This window comes from Syzygium oleosum, unplaced genomic scaffold, assembly GCF_021117445.2.
Source record: "Syzygium oleosum isolate NSW1041296 unplaced genomic scaffold, Sole_v2.1 Sole_v2.15, whole genome shotgun sequence".
NCBI lineage: Eukaryota > Viridiplantae > Streptophyta > Magnoliopsida > Myrtales > Myrtaceae > Syzygium > Syzygium oleosum.
In genome coordinates this window covers 3,424,771-3,436,346 of record NW_026607499.1, presented here as the reverse complement: position 1 = coordinate 3,436,346, position 11,576 = coordinate 3,424,771, and the positions used below count along the sequence as shown (strand labels likewise).

General features: G+C 39.1%; 2 protein-coding genes across 2 annotated transcripts; both read left to right on the top strand.

Annotated features, from left to right (window-relative positions):
- Positions 1–5,081, top strand: LOC115678232 (uncharacterized). The gene is made up of 7 exons (XM_030601573.2): positions 1–135; positions 276–362; positions 474–677; positions 1,640–1,804; positions 1,894–1,947; positions 2,051–2,191; positions 4,995–5,081. Exons 1-7 carry the CDS (start codon positions 1–3, stop codon positions 5,079–5,081), a joined length of 873 nt encoding a protein of 290 aa, XP_030457433.2.
- Positions 5,082–5,244: 163 nt separating this feature from the next.
- Positions 5,245–5,607, top strand: LOC130140067 (uncharacterized). Its single transcript, XM_056318429.1, has one exon. The coding sequence runs from the start codon at positions 5,245–5,247 to the stop codon at positions 5,605–5,607; it is 363 nt and encodes a 120-aa protein (XP_056174404.1).
- The last annotated feature ends 5,969 nt before the right edge of the window (positions 5,608–11,576 follow it).

The window sequence follows — 11,576 nt, the reverse complement described above, 5'->3', positions numbered from 1 at the left end:
ATGAAAGTCTTGCCATTGTTGTTCGTATTCTTTGGTGTTTGTCTGTGTGAGGTTGGAAACATTTCAGAAGATGACGATGCAGAGTTGGAAAGACAGGTTAGAATGATGAACAAGCCACCGGTGAAGACATTCGTGGTAATTATCTTCCCAACAATTTGGCAAATGCTCTAATTGTTTTAGTTTTATGTTATGCTGCAATTTATGTTGCTAATTAAGTTTAATGCAAGCGTCGTATGTTTGAGAAACTAGTAATTGCGTTTGATATTTTTATATAGACTGAGGAAGGCAACACCATTGACTGTATCGACATTGATAAACAACCATCGCTAGAACATCCTTTGTTGAAGAATCACAAAGTTCAGGTAAAGTTTCGTCAGTCTTTCCGTCAACAAAAGAAGCAGATGATTCAATACAGAATCACTTGCATCATGTATTCTCCTTGGTTTACCATAATTGCTTCCCTTTTCTTGTAGAAAGATCCGACATTACATTTCACTAGTTTCGATAAGAATTTTTCCCTCATGAAGCCTACACAATTTGGATTGAGAGAACCATGCCCGATTGGAACTGTACCGATTTCTCGAGTAACAAAGAAGGATTTGATCAGGGCGAACGCCTTACCAATGATGCCATTCTTAGCAGCTTCAAGACGGGATGCTCTTGAATCTAATCAGCATGTACTCTCTCTCTCTCTCTCTCTCTCTCTCTCTTGCCTGTGCGTGCGCGTTTCTCTCTACACATGCACGCTATGTATTTTCTTTAAAAGGTCTCTTTGGACTAAAGAAACGACATTTCAGCATAAGACATAAACATGAAAACAGCATGGCCTGGCCTGTGGACTGTGTCGACCCACTTGGAACCAAGGTCAAAGAGAACTATTAGACATGGCTGTTCTCGAAAATAAGAATTTTCGGAAAATTTTTAACTTTGCACAAACAACCATATCTATCATATATTTCAACTTTTTCCTATTGAGAAAAGTACCGAAAAAATCCTAAATCTATTGTATTGGTACTAATTTAGTCCTAAATCTTTCAATTTGACCAATTTAATCCTAAATATTTTCACATTGGTATCAATTCAGTCCATCCGACCAATTTAGGGCCGAAATTGTTGACTTGAACAATTCTTTTATAATTTTTAAATTAATTTTCACATTTTTATTAATTTTTCCTTTTTTTTTCTTTCCTTTTCTTTTTCTTTGGCCTGTGGCCGATGCTCGACCATGGTCAGTGATTAGCCACTGGTAAAAGCCAGCGAGAGCGTCGCGGCCCTCACCAGATTCGGCAAGGGTCAAGCTCTTGCCAATGGCCAATGAGGGCCGACGTCCTTACCTGTGGCTAGTCACTGGCCCTAGCCGAGTAGTGGCCATGGGCCAAAGAAAAAAAAGAAAAGGAAAAAAAAAGTTTAAAAATTAATAAAAAAATTCAAAATTTTATTAAAAAATTTTCCACGTTCGCGCCAGTCGTGCCAAAATTGGCCGGATGGACTAAATTGCTACCAATATAAAATGTTTGGGACTAAATTGGTTCAATTGAAAGGTTTAAAACTTAATTGTACCAAGGCTATAGATTTAGGAACTTTTTGGTACTTTTCCCTTTTCCTATGTTGTTAATTAAAAATATGAAGTCATTTGCAGGTGGTTGCTCTGATGGAAAATAAGATAGAAACTATTAAATATGGAGCTTATGGGCGAACATCCATCTACAATATAACCGTTGCCAATGACCAATTCAGTTCGCATAATATATGGATTCAAACCGGACCTATAGATCATGTTAGCATGATTGTAGCCGGTTGGACGGTGAGTGATTAAATTTATTAAGTATCGAGAAGGTAATTGTGATGCGAAAATCCTAATAGTTGGCTAACTCTAATATCTTGTTTTACTAGGTTTCTCCACAACTCTACGGTGATACTCTTTCTCGGTTCTTCACATACTGGACGGTTAGTTCAGAGATAATTGATCAATTATTCATACAAGTTTGAAAAACCAACCTGAAATTAGATCTACGTTGGCTTATCTGTTGACTAAGCATTATCGTGACAGGGCAATGGTTACCGCGACGGATGCTTTAACCTGTTGTGTCCAGGTTTTGTCCTCGTAGGTAGGGGAGCACCTGTCAATACACCCTTACATGGTTCTACTTATGGTGGAGATCAATATGAGCTTGCCATCCTTGTCGAGCAGGTAAGCATCATTTCGAAACAAACTCCATGTTGTGCTATCTTCGTAACGCTTACCCATATATATGGAGGAAATCATTTTGAATTTGAAAAGTAATGTCAAATTGCTCACATGCCGTATAATTATTAGTGGCGATGAGAATGAAATCTTTCACTACTTGAAAATGTGATGATATGCAAGGGAGATTTGGTTTTAGAGTTTTTATTTTACTTTGCGTTTTTCTTGTGATAATGAAATGAAAATAGTTTCCGTCTTCATTTTGTTTTGGTTACCAAAAAACATGTTTGATCCATGAAAATGAGATTTATTTAAACCGTGAAAAATGTGATTGGTTTGTTTTAACAATTTATCGTTTGTCAAATTATTAATTTACTCTCAACCCCCTGTAAAACTATTAATGTCAATTATTTAATCAAAAAAGTATTTAACCATTAGAATTAATAATTAAAATTTATCAACGAAATTTCCCCTCTCTCTCTCTCTCTCTCTCAAGATACATATATATATATATATGTATCACATTAATTGCCAAAAACAATTAATGAGATGAATTTGAAAAGAAATATATAATTAAAATTTACCTTGAAATTTAAATTCGATCAAATTACAATATAATCGAAAATAAGAATACATTCAACTTACATCAACCAAAGTAAAAATAAAATTAGTATGGAACAACAATCTGAAAATCTTCAGTTAAAAATTAAGAAAAGATTACGTTAAACTTATATCCGTATAAACAGTATATACAGTTTGATCTTCCTCGATATTATCCATTAATCCTTTTCTTTTCACAATAATATCTTAGAGAATTGAATGCCCTTTGATGAGTTTTATGTTTCGCGCTCAGCTTTTTCTATCCATGCCCATCATTGGTCCTACTAAGAAAGTTAAGTCTGTCTAAAAATCTACCGAACGCTAGGTTATGTTCTTGAATTCATAAAGCGATATTTTTACGTTAGCAAAATCCATTCAAACCATAATGAATTCATTATAAAAATTCAATTCACCCATTATATTTTATGATGTAGTAGTCTTTTCGGTGCATCTACATAGGTTTGGATAAGCCAATCAATTTAACGATACACTTTAGTTTTCAAATTATCGATTGTTGATTAATGTGGCTATGTCCGTACTGATGTTTCATTTAGATCGATTGAGGTTTATTATATGAAATTTCATAAAAAATATTAGGATCTTTTTCACATTTAAAAAACTTACGAATAGATTTTACTTCTAATCAGGACCGTACCACTGGGAATTGGTGGCTGATGATTGGTTACCCTCCAACTAAAGTAGGCTATTGGCCAAAAGACCTATTTTCGTATTTACAAAATGGTTCACTGCATACGGGTTGGGGAGGAATTGGCCTAGCCGGAAGTGATGGAGTTTGTCCTCCGATCGGAAGTGGACACAAGCCCGACGGTGATTACAGGCATGCAACGTACTTTCGAATACTACACTGGATTAATGCAAATGGCGTTTTTGTACAACCTTCTAGAGAAGTGGCTAAGTATGTGGATAAATCCAATCTTTATGATTTAAAGAATTATCGCTATAATCGAGATTTGGGCTATTGGATTGGCTATGGAGGTCCCGGAGGTTATTGCATTGGATAGCAAGTCTGTTTTTTCAATAGCAAAAAGCCTGTAATTCTGAATACTACACTGGATAAATGAATATGGCGTTTTTGTACAACCTCTCTCTCTCTCTCTCTCTCTCTCTCTCTCTCTCTCTCTCTCTCTCTCTCTCTCTCTCTCTCTCTCTCTCTCCTCTAAATAACATATATGTTCAATCCAATATCTGTATTTTTCAGAGAGCGTTCTTGAGCCACGATCATACACATCTCTGTCTACAATATAAGCATAGATCCAGAAAAATTTAGTTCGCATAATATATGGATTGAGACTAGACCTCCTGATCATATTATAATGATTGTAGCCGGTTGGCGAGTAAGTAAATTTTACTGTATATACATCATATTTAGAGGAGGATTTCAACCTTATTTTTTTAAGTTCCATGAATGCCCTTATGTGCTATTAAAATGTATGACAACACTTTTTTTGTTGTATAATCGAAAAAGATCATAATTACTCGTTCAAATTACTTGCTATGTGGTTCCATAAATCTTCCGTGTTCTATATTTAAATTGTAATCTTATATTCATTCTACTGCAGCTATTTAATTTGTAAGTATGATTTCAATTTGAAAACGTTCTCTTTTTTTCTTTTTAACGCAATTAATTTTTTTTTCCACTCTTTCCTTAGTATCAACAAGGCAAGCATTTTATTTAAATGGTATTGGTAGCTACTTTATGAATCTAGCGACCTACGGTCAGTATTCTGAGTGACAATTATATATTGTTGTATTGGGTCGATCCGACACTGAATGCCAATGGTCTAACTCGACTGTTTACATATTGGACGGCATTTCATCTTTTTTTTTGGTAAGGTTATATTATTTTTTTTTTTGGTAAGGGACGGCATTTCATTTTTTTTTTTTTGGTAACCCAGGGAACCCCCGCACGGCCGACAGCCGGGAGGTAAACCCTGGGGGCGACACGTGCTAGTCACCACACACGTACACCGGTTAAGTCACCCTGCGGCGCCCGGGATTCGAACACCCAACATTTTGCGAGAGGAAGAGTGCCCTTTCCAGCAGCGCCACCCAGACGGCATTTCATTTTGATCCTTACAAACTTCAATAAATTTGTACACCAATTCCTTTTATTTATTTATTTATTTGTACAAATATTTGTACACTTTTATCCTGATTTATTATAAAACTAGAGCGTTATTGGTAACAGGGAGATGGTTTCCGCGATGGTTGCTACAACACATTCTGCCAAGGCTTTGTACAGGTGGATAGAGTAATAAATCCCAATTATCCATGAACCCCGGTTTCTACATATGGCGGACCCATATATGAACTCAAAATTGAAGTCTCGCAGGTGATTTCAGTTTTCTACGTGATCAAGAGACTCGACTTTTCTCAATATTCATTTACAAAATATGAACCTGAACGTGTAGTTATGATCGCTTCCATTGTTGTTGTCCATGTCGCTGCAGGACATAGCGACTGAGAACTGGTGGCTTCGCGTTCATGACCCGCCGATCAATGTGGGCTATTGGCCAAAGGAGTTATTCTTGAATTTACGCAATGGCTCACTGCATGCGGCGTGGGGAGGACTTGCTAAAGAAGGCGCAAATGGGTATTGCCCGCCCATGGGCAATGGTCATATGTCGGATGTGTATACTGACAAGGCAGCTTATTTCAGGAAAGTCCAATGGATGAATGCAATTGGAGAGAGTTTTCATCCTTACGAAAGGATGCCCAAGGTGGGGGACACACCCAGTTGTTATAATTTGCTGAATCTGAAACTTATGCGAGATCCATGGGGTTATCTTTTCACCTTCTGAGGTCCAGGAGGATACTGCAGAGCATGAGGGCATTCTCTTTATATACTTAAGTTTTGGGTGTAGAAGATAGATGGAGAGAAGTAAATGAAAGTAGCACATTAATAAGCGAAGTGCGTTTTGAAAGTGAATTGCCCATGTTGTCATGCAATGCTCTGACACATGACTTGGGAGATTTTAGTTCAGACATGAACGAAGTTCATGTGAAGATGTTCCAGAACGAAAACTCAGAAGTTGCATTGGTTCTTGCTTCTGGTTTTCTAGTGTGATTGGCCAAGACGGTGATAAATTGATATGGATCAGCTTCCTAATATCCTCAACAAAGCAACTTTTGGAAAGCTATATTGACTCGAATAACTGTTCTTAAGCTCGGTATTGCCTTACAAAGTTGGTCACTGCTCGTCGAGAATCAACTTTTACTTGAGTTTGCCTAAACACGCCCTCATGCGTGCGCGCATGCGCGAAATCAAACTTGGCAATACAATATCATATCTGCATGGCTGATCTGATTTCGCCGTTAGCCATGAGTATCTAACATTAGACCAAAAGAGCAACTTCTATTCTTTCTTTTCTAGATATATGCGCACACGATGTTATTTGAATTAGCAGCTTCAACGGGAAGTGAATTTTCAACACATGGTACAAAACACCTACATAGACCCGTCAACCAGGTGAATTGGGTTAGGTGGGTCAATGGTCCAACCCAAATTGATATATTTAATCCGTTTTGATCTATTTATATCCAATACAAATTTAGCGACTCATACCGACCCAATCCGTACTTGACTAAAACCCCACCCGACTTAAAATCCATTTTAAGCAACTTTTCTCTTTAAATTATTGCCTTTGAAGAGTGGGCGACTCCATGGACCGACTTGTCAAATTAGTGAGAGAGTTCGGGGGTTGGGTTATGAACTGGGGCACGAAGGAGGAAGTGAAAGTCCGGTCCAGCTCATCCATAAATCATAAAACGGGTTCAAGCTTTGGTTTTTTGTAGCCGCTTGACTTACATTTAATCTTCGTATTCCCATTTGAAATTCTATATTAATTATTAATCACCTATACCCTCGGCCAATGTAATTAAGAGCTGGTTGTGAGTTTCATCACCATGTACGAGCCACTTCATTTAATAAGAGTTTATACTTGATTAATGCGACCAATGAAAGTGATTATTTATCATGTAACCAGAAAAATTAAACGTCAACCTGCCCTCGCGTTTTCTCCATATGAAAAATTTCTAAGCTCTTGCTCTAGAAAACTCTGTTATCATAGTTCCTCATAGCGTTCGAATACTGCAATTTTCAAGATATTTTATTGGACAGTTAGAGATAGCAATATCGTGATATTTCAAAAAAAGCATGAAGAGCTAGTTAATACGAAAAGATTTCGAGCATAATATAGATTATTTAAATTGTTTTACGTCATGAAAAGCCGGGAAAATTGTCCAAAAAGCCATAAACATATTGTACTTTTATCAATTAGTCCTAAACCTTTTCATTGTGCCAAACATTTTCACGTTTTGCCAATTAAGTATATCTGGCTAATTTTGGCCAGAAATCACTAACGTGGATGCAAGTTGTCCTATGTGATACGATCGACGTTGACGTGAATAATTTTTAATAATTTTTATTTATTATTTATTATTTTTTCTTTTCTTCTCTTTTCCTTCTTTCCTTTTTTCTTTTTCCCCTTTTCCCTCCGCTAGCCATCGCCAGTCCTCATCGATGGCCGGCGACCGCCGCCAGCCTCTAGCGAGGGCCGCCCTTCGCTAGATCGGGCATGCCTAGCCCAATGCTGGCGACCTCCGCCAGACATCGATGAGGCCCGGCCACCCTCGCTGGCCACACTAAAAAAAGAAGGAAATGATAAGAAATGAAAAATAAAAATAAAAAAACAGAATAAATAAATAAATAATTCGAAAAAAAATTATGGCATTGAAATGAACGTTATATAAAAATTATGCCACTTGTAGTATTATTTTTCTCGAGATTACTTTTTGCTAACGATAACAGCAAAAAAGGAAAAAGAAAATATGGCATCGAAGAGTTGCGCGTTATGGTCATTCTGGGTAAAAAGACGAGGACTAAAGTTGACCTTGAAATAAGGCACGGTTGCCCTTTTTTTCCATGGAAAGTGCATGTGTTTCCCTTGTCTTTGAAATTCTGCCGTGACGGTTCCTTGGCCGACTGAAATTTTGTACAAAGTTTGGAAGAAGTAGGCAATCATCTTTTTTTCTCAATATCATATTTCTTTTTCGGTGATTATATATATATAATCCTTTCTCTTTCTTCTTATTTTCGTGTCTTAGACGATTTGAACTCTAAGATTTCATTGTTATAGAATGATTTCATGAGAAGCAATTCTACTAACAACTTAAGTACCTTTTAAATCTTCTTCAACAATCAGTGGCGGAGCCAGGGAAGTAATGGATTAAAACAAGAGACGTTTACAAACATGAATATACTTCAATTTAGGGGATTAATTTGCAAATTTTTGACAAAATATAACCATAAGCTCAGTGGGTATAAATACTAATGATTTCATAAACCAATTTGTTCGATAAACTAGGAAGAAAATTATCAGTCTATCTACTTAACTTAAACTAATGGCTAGAAGAGATAAGAAAAAGGGCCATACCAATGAATCCAACTGACAAAATCATTAGGAATATATAATATGCTCAAACAAGTTCAAAGTACACGATAAATTCAAGCAAAAATATTTGGTAATGCAGTCGTTTACTAAAATCTCCACTTCCATTATGTCATCACAAAATAATGATCCGGCAATATTAATGTCATATGGGAAACGCACCACATAATCCTTGTGATATTCACAAAACAAAACTTAAAGTCCCTTGACATCTTACTCCCGACGAATTTAAATTAGAGCTCTGGAATTAATTGGTATTTATTTGCAGTACAATTTGATAGGGGTTTCGTAAATAACAAGAGACAACTGTAGTAAAACTGTCATAAAATTTGTCTACATGCTTCGGAACTCACATAACATGAATTGTGAACTTCTTTCACCGATCGTGACAAGGTTTATGACTCAATTGACTAAATTGAAAAGTTTAGGACTGAACTAGCACAAATACGATAGATTTAGGACTATTCTGGTAATTTCCCACTTATTTCTTCTGGGCATCAGCGTTAGTGAAGTAGATAGATTGATCATGTTCTTCCTAGTTTATCGCACAAATTATTTCATAAAATAATTTGTATATACACCCATTGAGCTCATATAGCATCATATTGTGATATATCCATCTAAAATTTGCAAATTGATCCCCTAAATCGAAAATATTTTTATTTATAAACATCTCGTGTGTTAATCAACTGATCCCCTAGCTCTGCCACAAATTATCGCAAATGATTTACATGGTAATTAAGGGTCGTTAGTTTCGCGGAAAACATTTTCTGGGAAAACACTTTCCTCATTTTTTGGCATTTGGTTTGCTTGGGAAAATGAGTTAACGGAAAATTTTTTCCTAGTCAACGGAAAAGGTTTCTTTATCAAAGCTTAAATTCAAGAAAATGATTTTCTCTTTGAAAGAACCGGAAAACATTTTCCGAAGTATGACTAGCTATTGACGCTTGGACACGAAACTCTATGCTTAGGCACGAAAACCCCAACGTTGTTTCCCGAGTCCCGACATTCAGGACCAGGTCTTGGCGACTAGGCTCGAAACCTCGGTGTCTGGGGCCTGGGCCCCCGATGCCTACTTCTGGGTCCATCGAGGCTAAGCCCAACCCCTAGTACCCGTACCCGATGCTCCGACACCCGACCTCGGGTCCATAAAGGCCATGCTCAGGTCCCCGATGCTTGAGTTCTAGTCCTGACCCTCTGGCTCGACTCCACAAAGGCCGTGTGCAAGTACTCGGCGCTCGGGCTCGAATCCTTAGTTAATGAAACGTTTGTTCTTATAAAAATATTTATTTAAAAAAATCGATTTTTATTTTTTTTATTTTAAAAAAACATTTTTTGTTATTTTTAAAAAAATCGAATTATTTATTCTTTTCTTTTCTTTTCTTTTCTTTTCTTCCTTTTTCTTTTTCTTTTTCTTCTGGCCGGCGATATTGAATTTGAAAACAAACTCCATGGTGTGCTATCTTCATAACGCTTATCCCTATATATGGAGGAAATCATTTTGAATTTGAAAAGTAATTTCAAATTGCTCACATGATGTACAATTATTAGTGGTGATGAGAAAAGCCGCCGCCGCCGCCAACAGCTACACACCGTGGTGGCCGCACTCCCCTCCGGCCTCATTGGAGGAAGCCGCCGCTGCCACCGACCCCCCACCGTGGCGGCCGCACTCCCCTCCCGCCTTTGTGAAGGAAGCCGCCGCTGCCAATAACGGGCGCCCACCATGGCGGCCCCACTCCCCTCTAGCCTCACTGGAGGAAGTCGCCGCTGCCATGGCCACCAACGGCCACCCAACGCGACGGCCGCACTGCCCTCCAACCTCGGTGGAGGAAGTCGCTACCGCCACCACCAAAGGCTGCCCACCGTGGCGGCCGTTCTCCCTTCCTGCCTCGATGGAGGAAGCCGCCACCGCCACTACCAACAGGCACCCATTGCGGCAAGCCCACTCCCCGCCGACCTCCCTCAAGTAAGAAGACGTCCCTCCTTGGAAGCCCACTCCCCTCTAGCCTCCCACTAAGGGTCTCTATGTGTGACGTGTGATTTTTAAATATTATTGTAAATAATACGGGGAGTTAATCTTTTATTGTCATTTTACTATCAAAATGCATAGCCAATACAATAGCCCAAATCACGATCATAGCGATAGTTCTTCAAATCATAAACATTGGAGAGGGAAATGAACTAAGAGAACTATGAACAGAAGATGAGCTATTGTTGTGTGTCCGTGGAATCGAAGGGAAGCCAGGCCTTAGTTATATAAAGGTGGATGAGTAGACGCAGTTAGGAGTTTGGTCGAGGCATTAAGCTATTGATCAGAATTTGGGTGGAAAAGTTCATGAAGTCACATGGGTGATAATTATTTATAGGCTTTATTAGATAATTATTACAAGATAATATCTCAATCAAGATATGCACAATGAAAGGAAGATATACGTGCAATACACGTGCAATATACGTGCAATGCATGTACAATGGACATGCAATATACGTGCAATTACGAAAGATAAGGATAATCAACAACAGAAATATCATAATTATCTTTAACATAGGAAGATATCCTATTAAAAGTGATAAATATCTCTAGCATCATCCCTCAAACTTAAGGTGCATAGATGTCAACTTGAGTTTGTATACAAGTCTAAAGAGTGTCTAGCTGCTGAGACGTGGTGAATGAGGTGGTATCCAGGATTGGCTAGTGTGCGAGCGGGCGGAAGGGAGTGAGGCTTACATGGGAGCACGGGAGTGGACTTTCAAAAGGAAGGACGGGAGTGGTTGGCGGTGGAGGCTTCCAAGGAAAGGGGAGAGAAATGAAGTAAGAGGAGCCATTGCATGTTGCTGTGGAATTGAGAGAGAAAGAGGTCAGGCCATGCAAGACAAAGATGGGCGTGAGTAGAGGCAGTCGAAATTGGGTGAAGGTTGATCGTGGCATTAAATGCATATGGAGCTACTGACCTCGAGGGAGAGCGAAGGGGAGGGGTGCCTCTTCCACTTGGAAGGTAGAGGGGAAGGAGGTCTGGAAGGAGGGCGGCCCCCGCACTACCTAGAGGGGCCGCCGCCACTGCCGGCCTCCCACCGTGGCGGTCACACTCCCCTCCCGCCTTAGAGGAGGAAGCCACCGCCGCCACCAATGGGCGCCCACCGTGGCGGCCCCACTCCCCTCCTACGTCGGTGGAGGAAGCCGCCACCACCACCACCAATAGGCTCCCACCGTGGCGAACCCACTCTCCTCCGGCCTCACTCGTGTAAGAAGATGTCCCTCCTTGGAAGCCCACTCTACTCTGCCCTCCCACTAAGACTCTCTATGCGTGACGTGTGATTGT

Coding starts and splice junctions, on each gene's coding strand:
- LOC115678232 (XM_030601573.2), top strand. CDS start 1: ATGAAAGTCTTGCCATTGTTGTTCGTATTCTTTGGTGTTTGTCTGTGT. Junction 363..473: donor TGAAGAATCACAAAGTTCAG/GTAAAGTTTCGT, acceptor CTTTTCTTGTAG/AAAGATCCGACATTACATTT. Junction 2,192..4,994: donor TTGCCATCCTTGTCGAGCAG/GTAAGCATCATT, acceptor TATTGGTAACAG/GGAGATGGTTTCCGCGATGG.
- LOC130140067 (XM_056318429.1), top strand. CDS start 5,245: ATGTCGCTGCAGGACATAGCGACTGAGAACTGGTGGCTTCGCGTTCAT.